Source organism: Coregonus lavaretus (genome assembly GCF_964263955.1).
Source record: "Coregonus lavaretus genome assembly, chromosome: 18".
NCBI classification, from domain to species: domain Eukaryota; kingdom Metazoa; phylum Chordata; class Actinopteri; order Salmoniformes; family Salmonidae; genus Coregonus; species Coregonus lavaretus.
The window spans coordinates 39509795-39536936 of NC_140005.1; the positions used below are offsets into that span (position 1 = coordinate 39509795).

General features: G+C 46.2%; 1 protein-coding gene across 3 annotated transcripts in view; it reads left to right on the forward strand.

Annotated features, from left to right (window-relative positions):
- slc25a21 (solute carrier family 25 member 21) overlaps positions 1 to 27142 on the forward strand; it is a 140830-nt gene that overhangs the window by 64017 nt on the left and 49671 nt on the right. For all 3 annotated transcript variants that reach the window (XM_084182006.1, XM_084182005.1, XM_084182004.1), the window contains exon 3: positions 9856 to 9904. In XM_084182006.1, coding sequence (XP_084038132.1) covers positions 9856 to 9904 — 49 coding nt within the window. The remainder of the gene's footprint in view (positions 1 to 9855; positions 9905 to 27142) is intronic.

The following is a 27142-nucleotide window of genomic DNA, read 5'->3' on the forward strand; positions in this document are numbered from 1 at the left end:
AACAGTGGTGGCAGTGGTGACTATATACATGTCCATTGGGGTGGAGGCAGAGGAAAGACTTAGGGGGTGGGGTGGAATGACTATAGGTTTTCTCTCAGTCCCATAGTCTGTTCGGTCTGTTGTCTATTTCATACTAAGTAACCTGTTCTTTCTACATTCCTTCCACTTTGGTTTGGAATGGAAATAACCTTTCTGAAGAGCAATTTAATCCTGACAGTTCTTAGGTATTTCGGATTGTCTTGATAAATAACAGGATGAAAGAGCATAGTGATGAGTACATCCGTGTTTGGTTCAGTTGGAGAGAGGCCAACACAGAGATCCTGACCCCTCAATTCCGTTATGATGGAGCAAGCTCTCTACTACGTGTTGCTGAATAACATTATCAACTGCATCAAGACCTGCTGAAGTGAACCTTATAATACTGTTAAAATACTGGAACTGCTCAACACTGATTTTGTTCATATTTGGGTGTTTTTCTTGTAATTTCTTTGGCCAGCGTATATGGTGCAACTTTCAGTGTGTGTGTGTGTGTGTGAAGGCCAACAGGCGGGTGTGTGAGAGCTTTTGTCTGTGGGACGGTGTTTAGATGTATTTAGGTTTGATCTTTGAAGTTAACCATGGTACAGTATTAGTTTTCCTCGCCGCGCTGAGAGAGAGACATGGCCTGAAGCCATCTGCCAAAACACCAGCCATCACACAAGTGCCATAGTACACACACACACACACCGTACACACACTCACTGTACGTACACAAACACACACACCAACCCACACCATGTCACAGAAACAGCCACTTCGTCACTCTCCCCCCCCCCCCCCCCCCCCGCCCGGGACAATTAATTATCCTGATTTTAAATAATGCCTATAAATCACACGCACAACACAGAACCCCTCTGCTGATTGCAGAATTATTGCATCAAACCGCCGCCGTAACATGTTGGGACTGTGTTTGGCCAGTGAAGACTTCAGTAATGGCTTCCTGCCTCTGACTCTCATGCTGTGAGGAATCCTATATACTACTACCACCTTATACCACCTTCAACCACCTTATACCCCTGGCCTGGCTGCATCTCTCCCACCCCTCCCTGCTTCCTGCTCCCAAACAGGACTCATCCTGAAAAGAACCAGCATTGTCTCACTGTTTGTGTTGAGAGTTCTGGCTGGAAGGGTTTACTGAATGACAGATAATGTGTTTGGTGAGGAGCTGAGCCGATATGTTGTTTGCTCATTATATTGTTTATTTCTCTACCGGTATATAATATTGTTCAATAGCTTGAATAGTAGTGTGTGTGTGTGTGTGTACTTTGTAAATGTTAGTGAAAACAAATGTTTCGTGGACTTTTATGGCAATTTGAAAGGTGGAGCTGAGAGGAGTTGATAGATTGCCTCGGCCTGCTGAGAGAGAAAGTAGGTGTGAATGTGCTGGGGATCACCATCTCCCTCTATCTCCCCCCTCTCTCTTTCTCTAGAAATCCCCTTTGTTAGAATATATGGAAGAGTGGATGGCATTGATCGTAAAGCAACCTGACATGGGTAGTTGAAGGTCATTTGTGTAAGTCCTGCTGGTGAATAGGATTGGCACGGAGGACTTCCTCTCAGACATCCGTTACAACAGGGTTTTGCATTTAGTTGATCATCCTTCTTTTTCTTCTGCTTCTCTTATCCGCTTCCGTGCGGTCGGTTGGCAGAGGCCAACCTCATTTGCATTCTGATGGGCGAGCTCTGAACACTAGATGATCCACACATACGCTCCAATGACAATCTAACACCCGTGACAGTGGGTGTCTCGGTGACACCTGTGGCAACTGTCACTCAGTAAAAATCACATGCCCTCTCAGCGACAGTGTCAGTCCCCACATATCACTAGCTAACATCTCAGTCAGGGTTGTCATATTCCTCATCTGTCATCATATTCACCTCAGAGAAGTCATGGCTAGTCTTACCTTTGTCTCTCTCCATGGTTCAGTTACCAGGGGCCGGTGATAAATGCTTTATGCACTCGAAACACACTGCAGTTCTTATTTATACACCTACCCGTTGTGTCTTGTGTTTCACCTAACCGGTAACTAGCTTAGGATGGTGTGCTTGACTTGAAGTGATAGATGTAAGTATGAGGCCGATCTCTGTGTCTATTGGACAGGGTGCAAGGTTCTGTCTTGTCTTGGTTAAAGAGGAATTGAAGAGGAGTTTTCCAGAAGAAAGGAGGAGGGAAGAGAGGGATGATGAATACTCTTCCTGTCTTATTATCCCTCCTTCTGATTCCCACCTCTCTCCCTCCCTCCTTCCAGCTCATCTGATTCATAGCCGTTGACCTGAGGAACGAGGAGACGCTCCTTACTCTAGCACCCTCCTCCCCTCTCGCTTTCTCTATCTCCTACTCTCTCTTTCTCTCCCTCCCTCTCTCCCAGTGATAGTTGACACCACCCTACTCCCAGTCCACAGAGAGACCGACAGAGGTGATAACAGATAAAGTAGCAGAACCAGCGGTAGTGACACACACACACACACACACACACACACACACACACACACACACAGTAGTCGGGGCCGTCAAGGCACCAGGAATGCCTGTGTGTTCGCAGAGTTTGGGCAGATGCAGCACAGGCACAGCTCTCGACAGGGGCCCTCAATAAAATCCCCTGCTGTCATTGGAGAAGGCCCCGCTTGTTTTTGTAAGTGCCCTTTGAGCTTTCTCAAGAGCAGAATTGGAGACTGTTCAGAGAGTTGGCTGGGGGGTGTGTGTGTGTGTGTGTGTGTGTGCGGTTAACTGGGAGGGATGATACTCTGCTCCACTCCCAGAGACAGAAAGCCTGATTGGGGGGCATTTTAGTGATTAATAGCTGTATCCTCCACGTCTTCTCTTTTTCCCTCTCTCTATCTCTGTCTCACTCTCTCTACAGTTTATAGCAGTCATGCCTAGCCGGGCTAATCCAGGACCAACTCTTTAATCTGCTTCAGTTGGAAAGACACAAGTTTAGTGGAGGCCTTCACTCTGAGACCGTTTTTGGCCTCATGCATATAGAAACACGATCTCTCTCTCTCTCTCTCTCTCTCTCTCTCTCTCTCTCTCTCTCTCTCTCTCTCTCTCTCTCCTCTTCATTTTAGCTCTCTCTCTCTGTATGTGTTGTGTTTTGGGGCTGTAGCTATTTCCTTTCCCAGATGGTCCTGAATAAACCATTAGACAAACTCTTGTTTTTATATGTAAATTCCTTCATAATCAGTACCTTAATGTTCGTATTTGTTTAAGGGGGCTGAAGGTTTATTCCCCCAACTGTTTATAATTTATTCTCTCTTCCTCAAATACTCTGAGAACAGAATGATAAATGATAAATAGGACGCACCCTTTATCATTCTGTTCTCAAAATAGGTTCATTTGGGACGCATACCTAGACTCCCTGACATGAGAGGAGCTCTGAAATGAGGAGTCATAAATCATTGATATTAATGGCTGCCTGTTTTTGCATTAATGAACTTTCTTTCCTCTGCTAAAGCCTTTAATTGCATTTTAATATCTGCCAGTGTATGTGTACTTTACTCATGAAATACCAATTTTTCTGCCATATTTCCTCCTCCCCTCTAGCCTAAATGAGGTGATTATGTCTGCATCCCAAATGGCACCCTCTTCCCTATATAGTGCACTACTTTTGGCCAAACCCTATTGGGCCCTGGTAAAAAAAAAAAAAAGCGTGCTATATAGGGATTAGGATGCCATTTGGGATGTAGAATGTGTTTAATGGGTTGGTCTGTGCCCACTTTGGTTTGAAAATGGTTTAAATTCCCAATTTCAATTTAATAGGATTACATTTGAATGGGCGAGTCTGCTGTTTGCTGTAAAAACAGGGTTGATTCTCTCAAGGCACCATTTCAGTGTTAAAGTGTTGGCCTGCTGCTATAAGTAATACGTTTAGTTTATTGGTCCAGCACCGATCCAGTCGCGTGTGAAATTAGGTCCCTATATTTTACATTGAATTATATTCTCCATTTCCCATTCGGACTGACTCATTCATCTACATGCCTAATGTACAGTAGGTGCTTAAAGGCTATACTGTGTAGGTGTTGAGTCAGCTTATTACAAATGATCCACACATACGAAAATATACGCATGCACTACTGTAAGTAGCTTTGAAAATAAGCGTCCATTGCTTTAGAGTCCATTGCTTTTATTCATGGACACAGTCATGTTAAATCATGTGTTAAGTTCATAAAAGTTTGTCACAAAAACATGGGAGCTTCCTTTTTCCTCCTTGACTGGTCAAAAGTACTGTATATTTTCTTCTTCGTGTGCCCTTGAATCTTTTAGTGTGTTACGGTACCGGAGGGACTAACCAGGAACAGTGGTCTGTTCTGACTGTGTCCTGTATATACATACTTTACTCTTCACCCAGTTATTTCTGTCCTGACAGTCCTAGAACCTGAATGTCAACTGCGTGTTGATGGATCTGCTTTGTTCCACTTGGATGACAAATGGAGTAGTGTTGTGCTGTGTTGTGGCGCTGTGTTTGTTTTGCATTGTAAATCTGATGTGTTGTGAAACATATTCATGGTGGAAACATGCAGCCATAAGCTACAGGTTCAACTACAGGTTCATCAGGGCATATCGTTTTAGAGAGCTGGACAAAAGTGCCTGTTGCGCGTCTCTGTAGCAATTAGATTCTTCTCTTCGAGTCAATGTGCCGTAACCATTGGTAATGTATGGCTGATGGCCTAAATGATATGGCCAGTAACTCACTGCTGTTATTGTCCCAGAGAAATGGCACTGGAAGTAAGACGATATCAAATATGATGTTGAATAATTAAGAGACTAATCATCTAGAAATTAATCTAGTAATTGTATAGCCAGTCTGTCTCACGTACAGTGCGTGTCAATTTCACGGGGGAATTCCAACTTCCTGTGACCTTGTCTCTAAGACTACTAGGAATTGTGACTCCTCTCAGTTGCTATGTGATTGCTTACACCTGTGTGTTCACGTTGAGCAATCACTCCCTGGCACAACACTGTTTTTCTTTCTCACTTCTGTGTGGGAGCAAACTGCGTGGCTCCCTGAGCCAAAACCAACTGAGAAATATCTCATCTGAATGATCGTGTCTCTTTTCTTCTGTAAGACAAGTTATCAAACTACGTGGAATGTTGAAGGGAAGGGTTGCCGATGTTGGTGCTTGTTAAGGCTATAGGACACAGTGGGTGCCTCTAGCCTGGTATTCTACCCTGTGGGACACAGTGGGTGCCTCTAGCCTGGTATTCTACCCTGTGGGACACAGTGGGTGCCTCTAGCCTGGTATTCTACCCTGTGGGACACAGTGGGTGCCTCTAGCCTGGTATTCTACCCTGTGGGACACAGTGGGTGCCTCTAGCCTGGTATTCTACCCTGTGGGACACAGTGGGTGCCTCTAGCCTGGTATTCTACCCTGTGGGACACAGTGGGTGCCTCTAGCCTGGTATTCTACCCTGTGGGACACAGTGGGTGCCTCTAGCCTGGTATTCTACCCTGTGGGACACAGTGGGTGCCTCTAGCCTGGTATTCTACCCTGTGGGACACAGTGGGTGCCTCTAGCCTGGTATTCTACCCTGGACAAATAGAATACATTCTAATAATGTATTTCTATGCTCTACCCTATCGTTATATAAAGTAGACCTATCTATTCTATACTATTCTAATTCTATTCTACCATTCTTTAGCACAGGCCCACAATGCAAAGTGCCTCTAACTACTGAGTTCTGCCTGTAGCCACCCAAGTTCTTCTTACACGTCCAGATGGAGTGATGTAGCTCTTTATGTACTGTTGCACTTTTTCACTTTGTTCTACTGGCACTGACTCTGATATGTTCCTCATTGTCTTTACTAAATCACGGCCCATCCCACGTCCAACACGATGCCAAAATTCCATGCGTGTTAAACACTGGCACACGATGGAAACAGCTGGCAATATAAATCGGCATTCGATCAAAAAAGCAAGATGTCCTCGTGAAATCTGTGTGATTTTTGAAATCATAGCCACTAAGTAATTTTTTTGCTAAGTAACTCTGATATTGAATACAGAGCTGGTTGTGGTGAAGGAGAGGATCAATACAGTATCTGATTGTGTAACTTGGCTGTGTTCCAGACAGAGCTGCCGCTCTCTCTCGGGGTGTGTGTGTGTGTGTGTGTGTGTGTGTGTGTGTGTGTGTGTGTGTGTGTGTGTGTGTGTGTGTGTGTGTGTGTGTGTGTGTGTGTGTGTGTGTGTGTGTGTGTGTGTGTGTGTGTGTGTGTGTGTGTGTGTGTGTGTGTGCGTGTGTGTGTGTGTGTGTGCACGTTTTTTCCTACCTTGTCAGGACCTCACTGTCCTAACAATTCACCCAAATGTCCTAACAAGGTAGGAAAACTAACTTTTTAGAAAAGTCAGGACTTTTTCTTCATGTCCTGAATTTGTTCAGAGGCTATTTTAAGCTTAATGTTTAGGGTTTTGGGGTTAGGGTTAAGGTTAAGGTTAGGGTTTTGGGGGTTAGGTTAAGAAAAAAAAAGAAAAAACGTTATCCTCAAAAAGTCCTGAAATTTCACAAAAATAAAGCTGTGAGTGGGTGGGTACTTGTGCAGGTGTGGGAGCCATGGTTGACAGGACCTGTCAGTGCCATTGTGACTCCAGAGACAAAATAAACTGTAAATAATGGAATCCACCAATATCTCACCCAGTGAAGTGGAACAGAGCTACAAACCCCAACCAGATGGCAGGTTACTGTGGTATTACAGCAGTATAACTACCCAACGCCAGTGGTAGGAGCTCTCTGCTGTTCTCACAGAAAGATGAAGAGACATGCGAAAACAGAAGACAATATAATGCTTTTCTCCAAAGGGACTTACAAGTTCTTCTAATCTACTGTAAGTGCGTACATTTTAGTACGTGTATGTGATCGCTGAGGGAATTGAACCTACAGCCCTGGCATTGCCAGCACCACACAGGAAAACCTTAACGTCCAGTTGTTGTTTTAGCTTCTCATTTGATACATAACTGCCTGCTATCATCAGTCTGTCCCTGTGGTTGCTCTTCCCACAGTTCAACCAAACTCTCTGAAGAAGAGGGGTGAAGACCCTCCTGCTCCACAGGGCACCAGTGCATCATGGGGGTTTCCCTTCAGCTGTCAGCACGTGCTACTGTTTAATCAGGCCAGCATCAGCACTGAGACCCCTCAAACACTCCAGGGAACACTTCACACACTCCTCCCGTTCTTCCCTCCACATTCACACCACTCCTCCCCTCCCCTCACACTCATCAGCCATGGAGAGGAACAACCACAGGAGGAAATGATACAAACATGGACTGATCATTGATGGTATGTAGTGTTGAGGTGGTGCTCTAGGAATGTTCTACTACCGGAGTGGAATGATGACTCACCAGACTGGTACCCAGACTAGTTCTACGTAGGAGCTGGGTTAGATCTGGTGAGATTGAGGTTGGAGTTGTTCGCTTTCTGTCAGGCTCATTGTCTTTCTTTTTTGGTCCCGGTTATCAACTTGCTTCTCAGGCATCTCATCAGGCTGAGTAGTCAGATAAATACACACAGCTAACCCACATCATACAGGCAGCCTACAGTTTATAGCAGTCATGCCTAGCCGGGCTAATCCAGGACCAACTCTTTATTCTGCTTCAGTTGGAAAGATACAAGTTTAGTGGAGGCCTTCACTCTGAGACCGTTTTTGGCCTCATGCATATAGAAACACGATCTCTCTCTCTCTCTCTCTCTCTCTCTCTCTCTCTCACTTTCACTTTCACTTTCACTCTCACTCTCACTCTCACTCTCACTCTCACACACACACACACACACACACACACACACACACACACACACACACACACACACACACACACACACACACACACACACACACACACACACACACACACACACTGCTCTATTTTCCAAAACTGAAACTATGAGAGAGAAAACATGCCTTAGTCCATGAGAATGTGATCTCCAGTCTGCTCCAGTCCCCCTGAGCTACACGGGCAGTCAATGATTAATTAATGATAAACCTTCTCCTAATGTTGTTGTGTGTCTGACTTGGGATGCGTTCCAAATGGCACCTTATTCCCTTGGGCTCTGATCAAAATAGTGCACTATGTAGGGAATAGGGTGCCATTTGGGATGCAGACTAGGCTTGGGGGATGCAGACTAGGCTTGGACTTGTTCGGACTGTGTGCGTGGAGACATGGAGGAATATATCGGATTGTTGTTTTGTTTGTTCATTTCTCTGTTTGGTTTCCCACTTATCATCAGGATCCTAATGTGGATCCTAATGCTGTGTACGTGTGCGCAGGAATAGGAGAACGTCTTGGCTCCTTTCCGTTGGTCACCTGTTGCAGCTTGTTCTTTCTCAGGAGTCCTTAGTGTGCAGGCAGGCAGACACAGGTTTGGGTTTGGAGTGTTTGATCATCAGGTTAACTGGAGGAGAGAAGATCCAGTGGCTCTCAGCTTTCAAGACAACACTATTCATAGTAACACAAATCTTTGGCAAAATGTCACTAACTGAGAGGGACTGTAGGTAAGATCCATTCATGTGACTAGAGGATTATTTAGGCCAAATGTTTACATTACATTTTAGTCATTTAGCAGACGCTCTTATCCAGAGCGACTTACAGTTAGTGAATACATATTTTTTTTTTTATATGTATATATATATATATATATATTTTTTATACTGGCCCCCCGTGGGAATCAAACCCACAACCCTGGCGTTGCAAACGCCATGCTCTATCAACTGAGCTATCGATAGTAATCGATAACTACATTTTTTCCGTTTTAATTCATATCAACGACGGGAGGCTCTGGCCTGCCTAGCTAGTTCTACCAATGCATAGCTAGTGCCCATATTAAGATGCTGTACTGTAGACAGTCATTTCTCTCTCTGTGGTATTTCTCTCTTGTGATAATTGGCTTCCTGGAAAAACCCCAAGGAGACACTCTGTTGTTTATAGACAATATATTTAATGGAGCTTAATTAGAATGAAGCCGTATTGCAGAGCAGCTGTGTACACACTGAGGGAATCTGTGAGGGAAACCATTAAACCCAATAGCAGACTAAGAGCGAGAGATACAGTAAGAATGAAGAATCTGACTTTATAATGGCTGATTTAGGCTGAATGCCTCCAGTGTTGGAGTGCAATGGGTTTTTAACACAGATGTACTTAGTTATTCTGTGTGTGTATCTCATTCACAGACAGACTTACCATTTGGCTCTGATTGCTGAGATAAGTGTGTGTGTTGGACTGGAACCACAAGGCCCTCACTGATCAACAGGCTCTACATTGATGATCCAACAACACATGGATTGCCATGGATGTTTGGTGACTTGAGCCCATCATCACTAACCTGGTACTATATTCATTGCTTGACAATGACAACAACCATAGGAGATGGCAAGACAGCACAAACAGAGCTGGGAGCACCAGGCTAAGCTACACATTATAGTCACTTAGCGCCTGTTTGGGGGGACCCAACTCACCAGTCACCACTGCCTTCCTCGTCACTACCCAGAAGGCTCACCACACACTTGACAGTCAGGCGGTAAAAATATGATTAGTGTGATGATTAATGTGGTTCTATCCCACCATGTTTGGTCTGTGGGGTGGTACCAATGATTATTGGGTGTTACGGTGGTTGGCTGACAGTTTGGGTTGTTGTGAAGTGAAAAATGTGAAATAAATTGGTTGCCATTTGTAGTTGGGTTCATCATTGTAACTCTACATCTATTATGTTTTACCAATGTTCGCCAGCAAAGAAGCCCTCCGTTTTCCAAACAAATGACTGGAAGGTTGACAATGTGTACATTCGGGTAAATGAAAAGCAATATTGTGATGAGTTCTACTTTGGTCTCTCTCCAGGTCTGGTGGAGATCCTATTGATGCACCCTCTAGATGTGGTGAAGACCAGGTATGTGTCCCTATAAAACACACACAAACCTTTAACTTAAATCCAATGACATGGTGACATTTTTTGTTGATTTCACGTTAGTTGACAACTCAACCAAATATCAATAAAAACTAGACGTTGAACTGACGTCTGTGCCCAGTGAGTTGGGTCTATGTTTTGGAGTGTTTTTCATACCAGGGCTTTTTCCCTGCTGCTTAGCTCAGTAGGCCTGGATCTGGCCAGCACTGTATTCTCCCAGTGGTGGGCAGCACCCCATGCCAGAAGCCCTGAACCATTTTGTGGAAAATGAAATGCATCATTTACCCATTCCACCCCACAATGTTTAAGTAATACGTTTTTATGTTTTGCAAATCGCTTACATTTTTACCTCATTATTTCATTTGATCCCATCCTTTTTTTCATGGCCTGTGGGTTGCTGCTGAAAAAGAACCAAACATAGAAAATAAAGCTGATCAGATTATGTTTTCATTCTCTCTCTCTCTCGCTCTCTTTTTCTCTCTCTCTCCTTTCTATCCCCCCCCCCCCTCGCTCATGTAACGGTGGCAGTGCTGAGTGCTGTGAGGGTAGAGCGGTAGAGGAGAGGAAGGGTGATCAGGACCCTCACACCACAGCCACTCAGCCATCCATCCATAAACAGGTCGTGGGCCGCTACTAAAGCTTTATAGTCTGTCACAGGCCCAGCAAGACCTCTGGCAAGGCCTCAACCCCTCTACCCTCCCCTCTGCACTCCTCTCCCCTTCACTTTTCTCTTCTCCCCTCCACACCCCACCGCCTTCCCCTCCACCCCTCCCCTCTGCTACCGCCCTCCCCAACCCTCCCCTCCCCCCGCCCTCAGTCAATTTTGCTGCTTTTCTGTCATTTACAGCAGTAGTTTCTTGGTAAATAAACTTTCGAGGCCTTGGCTTTTTAAAAAGTGAGTCTGTTGCACTTTGAAGGTTGAACGGATGCCACCACCAGAAGAGAAGAGAGAGGAGGCGTGGAAATGCAGGAGGGATTAAAGGGGAAGGCTGTTGGAAGAATACACTCACACACACAAACACTTCACACACACTAGGAGAGTGGCTGGGCAGTGTTGTACTAGTAGATATCTGACACTCTGGGGGCCTGTTGTGTGATTTACAGCCCTGTGTAGAAGGTATAGATGCTTTATTACAGGTAAGCGCTGACCACAGCCTGTCTGTCTTCACACACAGGGGTCAGGGTTAAAAGTGCAAGAGCTATTTCCTTTGTAATGCCCTTCTTTAAAGAGTGATAAAAGAACCAATCAAAACGACAGCTTTATTGACATGTTATTGATCTGGTTTTGGTTTTTGCGCCTGTGTGTCCCTGTGTCTCTGCCTGGTCCATCAGTCGGTGTGTGTGTCCCTGTGACTGCCTGGTCCATCAGTCGGTGTGTGTGTGTGTGTGTGTGTGTGTGTGTGTGTGTGTGTGTCTGTGTCTCTGCCTGGTCTATCAGTCGGTGTGTGTGTGTGTTCCTGTGACTCTGCCTGGTCCATCAGTCGGTGTGTGTGTGTGTGTGTGTGTGTGTGTGTGTGTGTGTGTGTCTGTGTCTCTGCCTGGTCTATCAGTCGGTGTGTGTGTGTGTCCCTGTGACTCTGCCTGGTCCATCAGTCGGTGTGTGTGTGTGTTCCTGTGACTCTGCCTGGTCTATCAGTCGGTGTGTGTGTGTGTGTGTCTGTGACTCTGCCTGGTCCATCAGTCGGTGTGTGTGTGTCCCTGTGACTGCCTGGTCCATCAGTCGGTGTGTGTGTGTGTGTGTGTGTGTGTGTGTGTGTGTGTGTGTGTGTGTGTGTGTGTGTGTGTGTGTGTGTGTGTGTGTCTGTGACTCTGCCTGGTCCATCAGTCGGTGTGTGTGTGTGTGTGTCCATGTCTCTGCCTGCCCCATCAATTGGTAGCCCTTTTGGGGATCCATGTATCCATCTATCTGTTTGTGCATGTCTTGTTTTCAAAGGAATTTCCCATTTGTCTTCAGGACATTGCACTTGATGTCCCACTCGATGTCCTTATTCCAGAGGTCTCTGAATGCAGTCATCTTTAATAGATGGAATAAACAGACAACTATTTTCTATTTTGGAACAGGAACTCATAGCCAAGGACAGAAATATGGAAAGTTTATTGAATCTGCCTCTTTAAACTTCAGGAGGTTTCTGGCTGCTGAAGGACGCGCTACCCACACACACGCTTACACACTCGCATTCTCTCGGTTTCCCTTTTTCGCTCTCTCTCTCTCTCACACACACACATTCATTCACAACATCTACACATTAGCTTATACACACAGCAGAATATACACGCACACACGCTAGCTAGCTAATTGGGACCGAGAAGCGGGAGCTGAAATCTATTAGCAGGCGGGAGGCTTGGAGCCGGCCGAGCTGACTGGTAGCTGATGAGGCCTATAGACACACACACACGTTCACTGGGTCTCTCTCTCTCTCTCTCTCTCTCTCTCTCTCTCTCTCCCTCTCAGCTCTCTCTCGCTCTCTCAGCTCTCTCTCTCTCACTCGCCTGCTCGCACTCTCAGCGCTCTCTCTCTCAGCGCTCTCTCTCTCTCTCTCTCAGCTCTCTCTCTCTCTCTCAGCTCTCTCTCTCTCTCTCAGCTCTCTCTCTCTCTCAGCTCTCTATATTTTCTCTCTCTCTTTCTCAGCCAGGCCAGGCATGGCTCTTATTAGGGCCTGGCTGGTTAGCTCCTGCTCCTGTCTTTAATGTCCACTGGCCCAAATTGGACTTCAGGCGACTGGAGTAAATTACGTTTTTTTCCAACGAGCCGCCAAACATGAAAAATCAAAGGGATTTTTAATGGACTTTCTCTTCTGAAGGGGGAAACCTGACAAAATATGTAGTGTACCTGAGAATTCATGTTTACTCATTTTCCCCAAAAAGCAGATGGAGAGTGAAGTAGAGCGAGGGGGTTGAATCTTAAGCAGTAGCAAAGTTGCGACTAGTTTGCATCCCAAATGACACCCTTTTCCCCATACGTCAGATATTTGATTCATTGATTTTTTGGGATTGAATAATGAACACTCCTATGATGACACTAATAATATGGTCATATAGCGGACACTTTGATCAATTTTTTTGATTGTATACACAGTGACTTACACAGGATACACAGTGACTCATATAATATACCTTTCTGTCTTCCGTAGACAAGCCTTTCCCATTCAACAAGATTTGAGCAATGAGCTCTTCAGGACAGAAATGAAGTAATGATCACTCAGTCAGATCATTTTAAAGAGGCTATTCATTCTCCCTTAGATAAAGAAAGATAAGAGATGAGAGCAATGTGTTGTGGAACTCCAGGCTGTCTGTTAACAGATGCTGCTGCCTGTGTCTTGTGTCCTGTGTTGTTTTGGTTGGACTCCCCAGGGTTTTTACTGGCCAGCCCTAGCCCTGACCCCAGTTACACACACACACACACACACACACACACACACAATCAGATCCCAGTTACTTACCTCTAGTAACAACCACATCTATCTTACATCGCCCTTTCTTTATCTCACTCTCTCTCAGCTCTCACTCTCACTCTCTCTCTTAGCTCTCACTCTCACTCTCTCTCTCAGCTCTCTCTCTCACTCTCTCTGACCCTAGTATTGCTCACTTTCAGTAATTACCATCTATGTATCTCACATCTGAGTGAGCCAGACAGCCCATAGAGGTATTATAATACCTTTCATCATCTGGAGTTATCACCTCCCCTCACAACTCACACAACTTAGCACAAATTATTATTAAAAACCCTAGCATATATAGATTATTTAACCTTTATTTTAACAGGGGAAACATATTGAGACCTAGGTCTCTTTTCTGAATGTGCCCTGTATATACAACATAAATATTATACTCAAACATATACACATTAAAATAAACAGAGTCATGGGAAGCACAAATAAAACATCACAAATCACCCAGAAAAACAGTTACATTCCTCCACAAATAAGTCCCCAATCAATACTTTTAATTATGTTTGAGATATATGGTCTAAGGATGCACAGCCTACTCATGTGTGCATAATCTGTAGCGTACAGTGTATAATATGTTTATTATTATGTGTTGCAGTTGCACAGTAGTAAACTGTTGATTACCCCTGACCCTAACCCCCCGCCACTCCTCCAGAATGTAGTATCCGTAGGACGAGGAATATGGCTGTTGTTGGTGTGTATGTGTATACTCCAAAGAGACAGTGGGGCTGCTACAGCCCCCCATTAACCTGGAAAGCACCTAGTTACATGGTTCATGGGCTGGTCTCAGCTCACTTGGAGGTAACAAAGGGTGTCGAGCGGCGCTCTGGGCAGGGGGTGGCGGCGGGGCGGGGGGGGTGGCGGCGGGGGGGGTGGGGGGGGGTGCTCCGGGGCTGGGCCATCTGACTCTGATCAGGCAGGCCGCTAGGTTGGTCGGCCCGACGCTGGGACCCTGGGCCCCTACTCCCTCATTAGAGAGGACTAAACACACACACAGGGAGAGAGACACGCATGTATGTATGTATGCATGTACACACACATTAGAGAGGACTAAAGAGCCGACAGTTCCCTTCATGTTGGGATCCTGTTACATTATAGGCCCCACCCTCTGCATATAGGTCTTATGACACACTCTGCTATTTCCATACACACCCCTCACTTCCTCATTATCATACCCCATGATACTCACTACCTCCTCTCTCTAATCCACACACCTCTCTACTATGTAGCCAACATCCCAACACTTCCCAAAAATATGTTTCCTCACGGGAAGAATAAAGTTAATATAATCTATACCCTGTCCTAGCAGGCATGGGTTGGCTCCTCCCTCTGTGTTTTGACTGACAGTTTTCAGCTCCTCCCATTCACTGTTTTATCTGTCAAAACATAGCCTGGAGCTTATTCTCTCCTCTCCTCCCACTTTCACCCTCAACTGCTGTGTGAACCCTGCTGCCCTCCTGGAGGAATCCCTGGCACAGTGCTCAAACAACAGGCCACAAAGCTCTGAGGGGCTGATAGCTGATCCTTCCTTGGAAAGGAACATGCAGGTCAGCAGCAGTCAAGTCTCCTCCTAAACCTCTACACCCCGAGAGACTCCCCTCTGACTGTGTGCAGAAGTCCGTCTCTAGCCTACTTAACTCCCGTTGTGGAGTCTCCCTCTAGCTCTCCCTGTTGCTGCTCCTGCCACTACACATTATGACGGGGTATTAAACAGGACCACTCCTAGGAGGTGTCATTGTCGCAAACATCCCAACGCATTATGTTACAAAGATTTCATTGTTTAAATACTACAACTGCGTCTGAAATGAGCCGTTTTAGAGTGGCAGTAAAGGACTTGTTTCAGCGTCTCGGGACGCCTGGTGGCATCTGGAACCTCCTTCACATTTCTTCTCTCGCTCTCTCACACACACAGCACTGGGCTGGTCCTTGGGAGGCAGGGGAGCGAGGAGGAGAGGAGAAGAAGGGATTGTCACAGGGCAGAAATATAGAGGCTCGGGTTTCACCAAGGACCAAGGAAACGCGCAGGATAGTTGTCTTCTGTCTGGAAAGCGCGTGTGTCTGTGTGTGCGTGTGTTACGGCCAAGTCGCCCCCGCTGTCAGAGAAGTCTCCAAAACCATGCAGCATTTCCTCACTTCAAAGTGGAGCTTACTTTCCTGTCCTTTGGGCTGGGATAGGATGTACGGTGCTATCTCTAGATATCCTGGCTTGTGCTCAGCACTTATTTTCTTGCTTTGATCTCCTCTAGCTTAACCTGTACTTTCCACTTATTTTGAGGAAGTTCAGTACTCACTATGATTGTGATATGTGGTTAAGACAGCTAGGTGAGACAACCACCTAGCTATCTTAAGAGCGACTTAAATGTAAGTCGCTCTGGATAAGAGCATCTGCTAATTGACTAGAATGTAAATGTTAAAATGTTCAGCAAGGTAGGCGAATCGTCATCCGCATGGTGAATTTTGAGCTCAGATATTTGTTTTCTGCTTTTTCTGTTGACATTGATTCAAAAAGTTATATTCATCGACACCATTGAATCGCTTTATCTTCCTATTCCTCTACTACTACTAGTTGACCTTTCTGTCACCCGTCTTCGGTCTCTCATCAGCTAGTTTTATGCTGTTCTTCCTGCCCTGGTCTGAGACAGAAGTCTGATCAGCACAGTATGATCCAAGGGCTGAGGGGTCACAGTAGATGAGGAGTAGACATCTGGGTCCCAGGGAGAGAGAGAAGTAGCTTCACCAGCCTGATCACTAGAAGTAGACTTCGATTTCTGACGTTTGAAAGGTCCCCAGAACGTCGATATATGCCTTCCTTGGAGCTCATAAAAAAAAGGTTGCCCAGCACTGGGCATGAACACTGTGATGCTCGGAGCCGGAGCATGCTGCTTAGACCACTGCGCAACCGCACTTCATCATTATCTAGCAAGACGTAAGAATACTTGATGATAGTAGATGGAAAACTTAACCACGCTAAACTTAACCACTCTGAATTAATGCCTAAACTGCTAGCCTTTTGAGTTGTTTCTGTTTTAACCCTGTAACCACGCGGAATTAATGCATCAAAAATAGACGTTCATCCATAATACGTCGAATTTCGAAGGGAAATTATGAAATCATGTCGAGCTTCAAGGTGGAGAACCACACCAGTCATGTTTATCTGAACTCAAACACACACACACACACACACACATTCACACACACATACAGTATATATATATATATACACACACACACACACAGTATATGAGTTGACATATGGGTCCCAGCCAGACAGGGTTAGGGCCAGTAGGAGACAGGGTTAGGGCCAGTAGGAGACAGGGTTAGGGCCAGTAGGAGACAGGGTTAGGGCCAGCAGGAGACAGGGTTAGGGCCAGTAGGAGACAGGGTTAGGGCCAGTAGGAGACAGGGTTAGGGACAGCAGGAGACAGGGTTAGGGCCAGTAGGAGACAGGGTTAGGGCCAGTAGGAGACAGGGTTAGGGCCAGTAGGAGACAGGGTTAGGGCCAGCAGGAGACAGGGTTAGGGCCAGTAGGAGACAGGGTTAGGGACTGTAGTGGCTTCCTTTCCTCTTTACCATAGCCACTGCCCTAGCCTGAAGCGGGGTTGTTTCGGACGCATACAGTCCACACTCAACGTTTCCAAACGGCCAAACATTCAATGAGATCCAGGGATATAGTGCAACAAAAATGTTTATTCTTCTTATCTAACAAAAAGGTATTCTCCAATCAACTTAAAGCAGAGATTACTTGAAATGCAAATACATAATATAATATGACCTGTCTGTCTGTATTTCTGTATGTCTATATGGTCAAAAAACTATACCGCTCCCGCATCTAGCAAGGACTCCTCCCCCCGAAGGCCCAACTTCCTGCCTTTATACTAACACAATTAACACAGTACAATGAATGGGCAAGAGGGGGGGCCAAAAACGGAGTTACACTAATAACAAATGAATATATCTCAATCCGGTAAATAAATCATAAAGGTACGTACCTAATATTTCATCATATACATTAATATTTAATATATTTACACAAATGTACATGGAGCTCAGTATGTTCAGTCTTTTATACAAAATATGCCCAAATCGGCTCTAACATACCGGCCCCTAATTGTTGACTGCACTGAATGCACAACAATTACTTAATATTCAAACGTAGAGCCAATACAAAAACATTCTATACCAGAGCACCATTACAGTTCATAGCTATATACAAATATACAAGGTGCCATATAGGAAAATAGTCCATAGATCTCAGTCTGAGTTGAAGTGTAAAGGTGTTCAACTTCCAAAAAATGTCAAGAGTTTGACGTCCACAAAATGTATGACATCAAAGAATGTAAGAGTACGACATCAACGAATCAGAGGTGCACGTGATTCAAAGATGGAGCACTGTGTGTGTGTGTGTGTGTGTCTCACTTCGTCGCCTCAAGGAGCAGACAGAGTTTATTGATAGGTCTCTGTAGGATATTGGTCTTAGTCTTAACCATGACGCTCCGGACAAGACCTTTGGCCCCTGGCAAAGCCTTCACCACACGCCCCATTAGCCAAGAGTTCCTTGGGGCGGTGTCATCGACGATGACCACAAGGTCACCAGGACTGAAGTTTCTCTTAGTTTTGTTCCACTTGTTCCGCTCCTGCATAAGTGGAAGATACTCCCTGATCCATCTCTTCCAGAAGAGGTCAGTGATATATTGTACTTGCTTCCATCTCCTTCGTGAGTATAGGTCACTTCTCGGGAATAGTCCTGGTGGCAGGACTGGCTTTGCTTTCAGATGAAGCAGATGGTTCGGAGTCAGGGGTTCTAGATCGTTAGGGTCATTTGTTACAGTAGTGATTGGTCTGTCGTTCATAATCGCCTCAACTTCACACAAGGCTGTCTGCAAAGCCTCATCATCCAGTACTTGCTCTTTAAGGACTGAATAGAGGATCTTTTTCACCAGTCGGATCAACCTCTCCCATACCCCCCCATGGTGGGCTCCAGAGGGAGGGTTGAATGACCATGTCACTCCTTCCTTCAGTAATTTATTTTGAATCTTGTTGTGATCCAGCTCTTTCAGAGCTTCTCCTAGCTCTCTGTGTGTTCCGACAAAGTTGGTGCCATTGTCTGTTCTGATACTTGTTACTGGGCCCCTTCGACAGATGAACCTGCGCAGGGCATTGATGCAGGAATCAGTATCCAGATAACTAGCAACTTCTAGATGGACAGCTCGACTCACAAGGCAAGTAAAGATCACACCATACCGCTTCACATGAACGCGGCCTCGCTTCACCTCTATGGGGCCAAAGTAATCTATGCCCACATGGGTGAAAGGCGGCAAATCAGGTGCTACCCGATCTTGTGGAAGGTCAGCCATCTTCTGTTCCCCAGCTCTAGCTTGCATCCGCCTGCAGAAGACACAGCTCTTAAGGATCTTCCTTGCTAAGGAGTTGGCACAGGGTATCCAATATCGCTGGCGAAGTCTAGAAAGCATGTGACCTCTCCCAGAGTGGCCAACCTGCTCATGGATGTGGAGTAAGATCAGTCTGGAGATGTAGGAGTCTTTGGGCAGGATCATAGGATTCTTTAGTTCCGTAGGCATAGCAGCTTTGCTTAACCTTCCTCCTACTCTCAGAATGCCATTGTCAACTATTGGATCAAGCTTACAGATTGAGCCGCTTCTCTTGGCACATTGTTTTCCTTTTACAACTAGTGCAATTTCTTGTTTAAAGTGCTGTCGTTGCTCAAATCGAATGATGACCTTTTCTGCTTCATCTAGGTCATCTACAGACAGACTTTCTTTTCCAAACGTCAGTTTGAACTTGTCAATTTGTTCCTTCAGTGAGTTTGTCAGACTCTGATCTGATCCTGGATCAGTTTGGGTGAGAACTTTCCTTTTCTGGCTTAACTGTAGTAGAAGTCTCTTCAGTTTCAGCATCCAGGCAACTGCTTTCTTCAAGCTGTTCCATGTTGAATAGTACTCAATCAGTTTGCTGGTCGGACTCTTTTCTTCCACACATGTACTGTTTACGATGACGTCTTTTCTCACCTCTGGATCATCTGGAGGGATGGAGCCAAGCTCCTCGGGGACTTTCGGCCATTGTGTTTCTGTTTTCTCCAGGAATTCTGGTCCTTTGCGCCATCTCTTTGAGTTCAGGAAAGTTTCAACATGTAATCCTCTTGAGGCATCATCGGCTGGGTTGTGTTTGGAGTTCAAATACCTCCACTGTTTTGCTTTCGATAGGTCACGGATCATAGCAACCCTATTCGCCACAAAAGTATGGAATCTCTTGGTATCGTTGCGGATGTATTTTAGCACCGACTGGCTGTCTGTCCAGAAAGTTGACTCCTCAAGTTCAATCTGGAGCTCCAACCTTAACATCCTGTCCACTCGCACTGCCAATGTTGCCGCAGCAAGTTCCAGTCTGGGGATCGTCATCTGCTTGAGTGGAGTCACCCTTGATTTCCCCAGTATGAATGCGATGTGGACCTTTTCCATAACGTTTGTGAACCTAAGGTAGCTTGCCGTGCCATAACCTTGTTCACTTGCATCACCGAAGTGATGCAGCTGTGCGGTCTTGATTTGACCAAAGTTCTCCGGCATCATACACCTGTTGATCTGGAATCTGGAGAGCTGGTCCAGCTCTGAGAGCCATCTCTTCCATGAAATAGAGTGTTCTTCAGGGATGACTTCGTCCCATCCACACTTTAGCTTGCAGAGCACTTGAAGAATTTGCTTTGCCTTTAATACGAATGGGGCGAGGAAACCTAATGGATCATAAATAGAGCTGACAGTTGAGAGAATACCTCTTCTTGTAAGGGGTCTGTTCTTGACAGTGACCTGGAAGGTAAACACATCCCTTTCAATGTTCCATCGGATTCCAAGTGCTCTTTCAACAGGCAGCTTTTCTCTGTCCAGGTCCAGTTCTTTTATCTGCTTGGCTTTGTGTTCATCAGGGATAGAAGCTAGTACAGTGCGGCTGTTGCTGACCCACTTGGTCAATTTGAACCCACCTTGAGAGCACACATCCCTGAGGTTTCTTGTGAGAGCTATGGCTTGTTCTTCTGTGGCCACTGACTTGAGGCAGTCATCAACATAGAAGTTGGACTTGACTGTTTGAATCACCTCTTCATCGTACCCCTCACAGTTGTCTTCTGCAGTCTTTCGCAGTGCAAAGTTTGCACAACTTGGAGAGGATATAGCACCGAAAAGATGTACTGTCATTCTGTACTCCTCCAATCTTTTGTTAGTATCACCATCCGGCCACCATAGGAATCGCAGGAAGTCTAAGTCATCTTCATGGACACGTACTTGATGGAACATTCCTTCGATGTCTGCCATCATGGCAATGTGCTCTTGCCGAAATCTTAGCAAGACTCCTATAAGCGTGTTTGCCAGGTCAGGGCCTTGAAGGAGTTCACTGTTAAGAGATGTACCTTTATAGGATGATGAACAGTCAAACACCACTCGTATCGTTCCTTTGCGCTTATGGTGAACGCCATGGTGTGGTATGTACCATACCTTGCCTTTCTCTCTGAGGAGCTGTTCTTGTGGTACCTTCTCGGCGTAACCTTTTGTTATCATCTCTTCCATGAAGCCTTTGTACTCTGCAGCGTAACCTTTGTCCTTCTTGAACTTCCTGATAATATTTAGAGCCCGCTGCTTTGCCATGTCACGGTTGTTTGGCAGGACTACATCTTTGTTGCGAAAGGGCAACGGTAAGTAGTAGTGATGGTCTTTGAGGGTTATGGAGCTTGATACTATCTCCATAAACCTACGATCCTCAGCTGACATCTCACTTTTCTCTTCATACTCTCTCTCAGGGAAGTCATGGTTGTACTGATTTACAAGAAGAACCCCCAGGTCGGCCATTGAGATACGATTGGCCATCACCGTAGGACGCCCGGATTCTTCTGCCATGGTACAACTGTTGAGAGGACCATTCATCACCCATCCAAAGAGGGTTTTCACTGCATACGGTCCGTTGCCTTGGCTATTTATGATTTGCCAGGGTTCCATTGCCTTTGGAGCATTTACGCCAATCAGAAGTTCGACGTCAGCATCAATCTCCTTCAACTGAACCTCTTTCAGGTATGGCCACCTTTTGAGCTCTTTCTGAGTGGGAATGTTCTCTCTTGTCACTGGGATCTTATGTTGGGTGTAGACCTTTGGTAATGCAAGAAATGTGTCGCCTTCCACATTGCCAATCTCTAATCCAGATATCTCAAAGCTCTTGGTAGGACTCTCCTGCCCCATTGTGCGTAGCAGAATTTCAGTCGCACTGCCTTTAGCTTGCAACTGCCTCATGAGTCTCTCCGTACAAAATGTTGCTGAGCTACCAGAATCGAGAAACGCATAGGTTAACACAGACTTGCTTCCATTTGCCACCTTTACTTGAACTGGCACAATTGCAAGTGCACAATCTGTACCGGCCCCGGTATCTTCACCAGCTTCCAGTGAAACAAGAGCACTGCTGACAGTCTCCTCCCGCTTTACTGCTACACCACTCATATCTGCCTTTTGAGATCTAAATCTCTCTCTTCCTTCAGTGTGCAGGATAGTGGGGTGCTTTCTTTGACAGCTCTGACAGGTCATCCTTCTTTTACATTCTCTGCTTAAGTGTCCTCTCATCAAACAGCCAAAACAAAGGCCTTTTGATCTCAGAAACTCAACCTTGAATTCATGTGGCTGTGCCTTCACCTGTTGGCAGTCGACCAATAAATGCGCACCAGCACAAAATATACATGAGATACTGGGAGCATCAGAAGGGTAGGTGCCTGGTCTCTTTACTTTGAATGTTTGTTCTTTTAAAGGTTTTTCAGAGTCACAATCTGCCACTACAGCTACTGTAGTGGCAAAGCTGCTTCCCCTACTCTTGGACTTGAACTGCTGTTTAAAGTCAGCTTCTGTTTTGGGTTTTAAAAATCTTTTGTTGTACAGGGGATCTTGAATATCTCCATACAACGGATCCTGCAGTATTTTGGCCTGTTTTTCCATGAACGTTACCAGGTCACTGAACTGGGCCCTCAGGTGACTTCTCTCTAAAATATCACATGCCATAGACCTCCATTTTTCCCTTAGTTTGTAGGGAAGTTTTGACATGATCAGCTTTATGTTGGAGGGAAGATTAAGCTCTTCCATGTTCTGTAGGTCTTGCATAGCGTTACAGCAACCTCTTAGATAGAGTGCATAACCACCCAGTCCCTTTCCATCATCGGGTTTGATGTTTGTCCAGTTCCAAGCCTTTTCCATGTAAGCAGTGGTGACTTTGATTTCATTGCCAAAGTGTTCCTTTAACAACCTCTTAGCTACTGCATAGCCTCTTCTGGCTTCCATATGCAGACAACTACGGACCAGATCCTTGGGCTGACCAGAGGTGTATTGTTCCAGGTAATAGAGCCTATCCTGGTGACTGCTTGTCTTATCTTCTATACCATGCTCAAATGCACGCATGAATGGCCTAAAGTTTAGAGGATCACCGTCAAACATAGGTATCTCCCTAACAGGGAGTGTGGCTTGTTTGTGCTGTAGTACAAGGAGGTCAGCAATTTCATTCTGCCTTTGCATGACAGTAGAGAGGTTATCATGGCTGGTATCATGGCTGATACCCGCAGTGTTGATTCTGTGTCGATTGCTAGACCTTGCTGTTGGCTGCTGAAGAGTGTGGTTTACGACTGTTTTCGGAATAGGGTTTGATGGCTTTGTGGTCGGTTGTTGTAAAACTCTTTGTAGTGGGGTCTTTGGAACTGCACCTAATGCAGCAAACTCAACAGGTGATGGTTCAGGTTCCACATAGACCTCTGGTTCCTGTTTCTCAAAATAAGAGTTCATTCCATCTTCTTGGCTTAGTAAATGGGCTGCCACAGAATGGGATTGAGAAGTTGACTCGGTACTCTCCAGGACCTTCAGTTTGGCATTATATGCTGCTATGTCCGTTTCCAGTGCCATTTTTTCCATCCTAACATTCAGTTGAGCTTTCTCCAGTTCCAATGCATGCTTGTCTTGTAATGATGCTTGGCGAGCTAGTAGAGCTGCTCGTTCTGCCTCGGCTTTAAGGCGTTCAGAGGACACTGAGGAAGCAGTCTTAGAATACTTAGTTTTACTTGATATTTTTGACACATTGGAAATGCTGTCATGTGGTTCAATGAGCGTTTGTGGCTCAACTTCAGCCTTTTTCCATATTTCCACCTCTTTCAGGAAATGTTCATAAGTTCTCATTCTTGGTTGATAGTAGTTAATGCTCTCCTGTTCCTGTTCCTCCTCTGTGACCAGCTCTAGCACAGATTCATGAGCCTTCTTAAAGTCATTGAGCACAGCATCAAATGCTTCAAGACTCTCATTCACAGTTGCAATGTTTCCTCCATCAACAAGAAGGACTTTTATTTCATTCATTTTGCGTGTACACACTCCAAGTTTGCCTCTCCGGGCTGCATAGAGTGAATTTAGATGCTCCTCTGCCCTCTCCAGTGGAGTCTTATTTGGGATTTCCTCCTCCATCATTCACTTTTAGTTCACTCAATTTACAATGACACGGTTGTTGGTTTGATTGTTAAACGTAATGCCCCTTTAGACCTCCTTTAATCTTTAAAAACACAGTCATCCATTTCAGCATATTGACCCATTTTGAATTGCACATGTGCAAGTTTGGCATTTTAGATGCGTTTTAAACATTTCATCCCGTTGAGGTTTTGTCCCTTTAATGAAGTTTTAACACGCAGTATCTTTAGATCCTTAAGTTGCATTCGTTGCGTTGATGGATTGCATTTCCACGTTAGGCCAAATATTAGATATATGATTAGGCTACATTGTGCATAGGATCTGTGTTTCCCAAACTTAAACTTCTTAATTGTTTTCACAGCGCTGTATTTTGAATTCCATTCCCAAGTTTATCAAACATTCCAATTATAAGCACATTTGCGCTTCCATAATATGCATGATCAAACGATCGCCTTGAACAGGGCAGCTCATTCATTCGCAGTGGTTACTCACGGCTGGCGAAATCTAGGAGTTGAAATCCTTCCAAGCGAGCTGTCCTTATGGTCCGAATGCAATTACAAATAGAACAAAATCCAGCGTGTGTCCGAACCGGAGATTTCCTTCCGGTAGTAATCCTTCACGGAGTTTTTTGACTTGATTGTAGTGGCTTCCTTTCCTCTTTACCATAGCCACTGCCCTAGCCTGAAGCGGGGTTGTTTCGGACGCATACAGTCCACACTCAACGTTTCCAAACGGCCAAACATTCAATGAGATCCAGGGATATAGTGCAACAAAAATGTTTATTCTTCTTATCTAACAAAAAGGTATTCTCCAATCAACTTAAAGCAGAGATTACTTGAAATGCAAATACATAATATAATATGACCTGTCTGTCTGTATTTCTGTATGTCTATATGGTCAAAAAACTATACCGCTCCCGCATCTAGCAAGGACTCCTCCCCCCGAAGGCCCAACTTCCTGCCTTTATACTAACACAATTAACACAGTACAATGAATGGGCAAGAGGGGGGGCCAAAAACTGAGTTACACTAATAACAAATGAATATATCTCAATCCGGTAAATAAATCATAAAGGTACGTACCTAATATTTCATCATATACATTAATATTTAATATATTTACACAAATGTACATGGAGCTCAGTATGTTCAGTCTTTTATACAAAATATGCCCTGTCTCCTACTGGCCCTAACCCTGTCTCCTACTGGCCCTAACCCTGTCTCCTACTGGCCCTAACCCTGTCTCCTACTGGCCCTAACCCTGTCTCCTACTGGCCCTAACCCTGTCTCCTACTGGCCCTAACCCTGTCTCCTACTGGCCCTAACCCCGGCTCTAACAGGGACAGTAGGAGACAGGGTTAGGGCCAGTAGGAGACAGGGTTAGGGCCAGTAGGAGACAGGGTTAGGGCCAGTAGGAGACAGGGTTAGGGCCAGTAGGAGACAGGGTTAGGGCCAGTAGGAGACAGGGTTAGGGACAGCAGGAGACAGGGTTAGGGCCAGTAGGAGACAGGGTTAGGGCCAGTAGGAGACAGGGTTAGGGACAGCAGGAGACAGGGTTAGGGCCAGTAGGAGACAGGGTTAGGGCCAGTAGGAGACAGGGTTAGGGCCAGCAGGAGACAGGGTTAGGGCCAGTAGGAGACAGGGTTAGGGACAGTAGGAGACAGGGTTAGGGCCAGTAGGAGACAGGGTTAGGGCCAGTAGGAGACAGGGTTAGGGCCAGTAGGAGACAGGGTTAGGGCCAGTAGGAGACAGGGTTAGGGCCAGTAGGAGACAGGGTTAGGGCCAGTAGGAGACAGGGTTAGGGACAGCAGGAGACAGGGTTAGGGACAGCAGGAGACAGGGTTAGGGCCAGTAGGAGACAGGGTTAGGGCCAGTAGGAGACAGGGTTAGGGCCAGTAGGAGACAAGGTTAGGGCCTGTAGGAGACAGGGTTAGGGACAGCAGGAGACAGGGTTAGGGCCAGTAGGATACAGGGTTAGGGACAGTAGGAGACAGGGTTAGGGCCAGCAGGAGACAGGGTTAGGGCCAGCAGGAGACAGGGTTAGGGCCAGTAGGAGACAGGGTTAGGGCCAGTAGGAGACAGGGTTAGGGCCAGCAGGAGACAGGGTTAGGGCCAGTAGGAGACAGGGTTAGGGCCAGCAGGAGACAGGGTTAGGGCCAGTAGGAGACAGGGTTAGGGCCAGTAGGAGACAGGGTTAGGGCCAGTAGGAGACAGGGTTAGGGACAGTAGGAGACAGGGTTAGGGCCAGTAGGAGACAGGGTTAGGGACAGTAGGAGACAGGGTTAGGGCCAGTAGGAGACAGGGTTAGGGACAGTAGGAGACAGGGTTAGGGACAGTAGGAGACAGGGTTAGGGCCAGTAGGAGACAGGGTTAGGGACAGCAGGAGACAGGGTTAGGGCCAGCAGGAGACAGGGTTAGGGCCAGTAGGAGACAGGGTTAGGGACAGTAGGAGACAGGGTTAGGGCCAGTAGGAGACAGGGTTAGGGACAGTAGGAGACAGGGTTAGGGACAGCAGGAGACAGGGTTAGGGACAGTAGGAGACAGGGTTAGGGCCAGCAGGAGACAGGGTTAGGGCCAGTAGGAGACAGGGTTAGGGCCAGTAGGAGACAGGGTTAGGGACAGTAGGAGACAGGGTTAGGGACAGCAGGAGACAGGGTTAGGGACAGTAGGAGACAGGGTTAGGGCCAGCAGGAGACAGGGTTAGGGACAGCAGGAGACAGGGTTAGGGCCAGGAGGAGACAGGGTCAGGGCCACTAGGAGACAGGGTTAGGGCCAGCAGGAGACAGGGTTAGGGCCAGTAGGAGACAGGGTTAGGGACAGCAGGAGACAGGGTTAGGGCCAGTAGGAGACAGGGTTAGGGCCAGTAGGAGACAGGGTTAGGGACAGTAGGAGACAGGGTTAGGGCCAGTAGGAGACAGGGTTAGGGACAGTAGGAGACAGGGTTAGGGCCAGTAGGAGACAGGGTTAGGGACAGTAGGAGACAGGGTTAGGGCCAGTAGGAGACAGGGTTAGGGCCAGCAGGAGACAGGGTTAGGGCCAGCAGGAGACAGGGTTAGGGCCAGCAGGAGACAGGGTTAGGGACAGTAGGAGACAGGGTTAGGGCCAGTAGGAGACAGGGTTAGGGACAGTAGGAGACAGGGTTAGGGACAGCAGGAGACAGGGTTAGGGACAGTAGGAGACAGGGTTAGGGTCAGCAGGAGACAGGGTTAGGGCCAGCAGGAGACAGGGTTAGGGCCAGTAGGAGACAGGGTTAGGGCCAGTAGGAGACAGGGTTAGGGCCAGTAGGAGACAGGGTTAGGG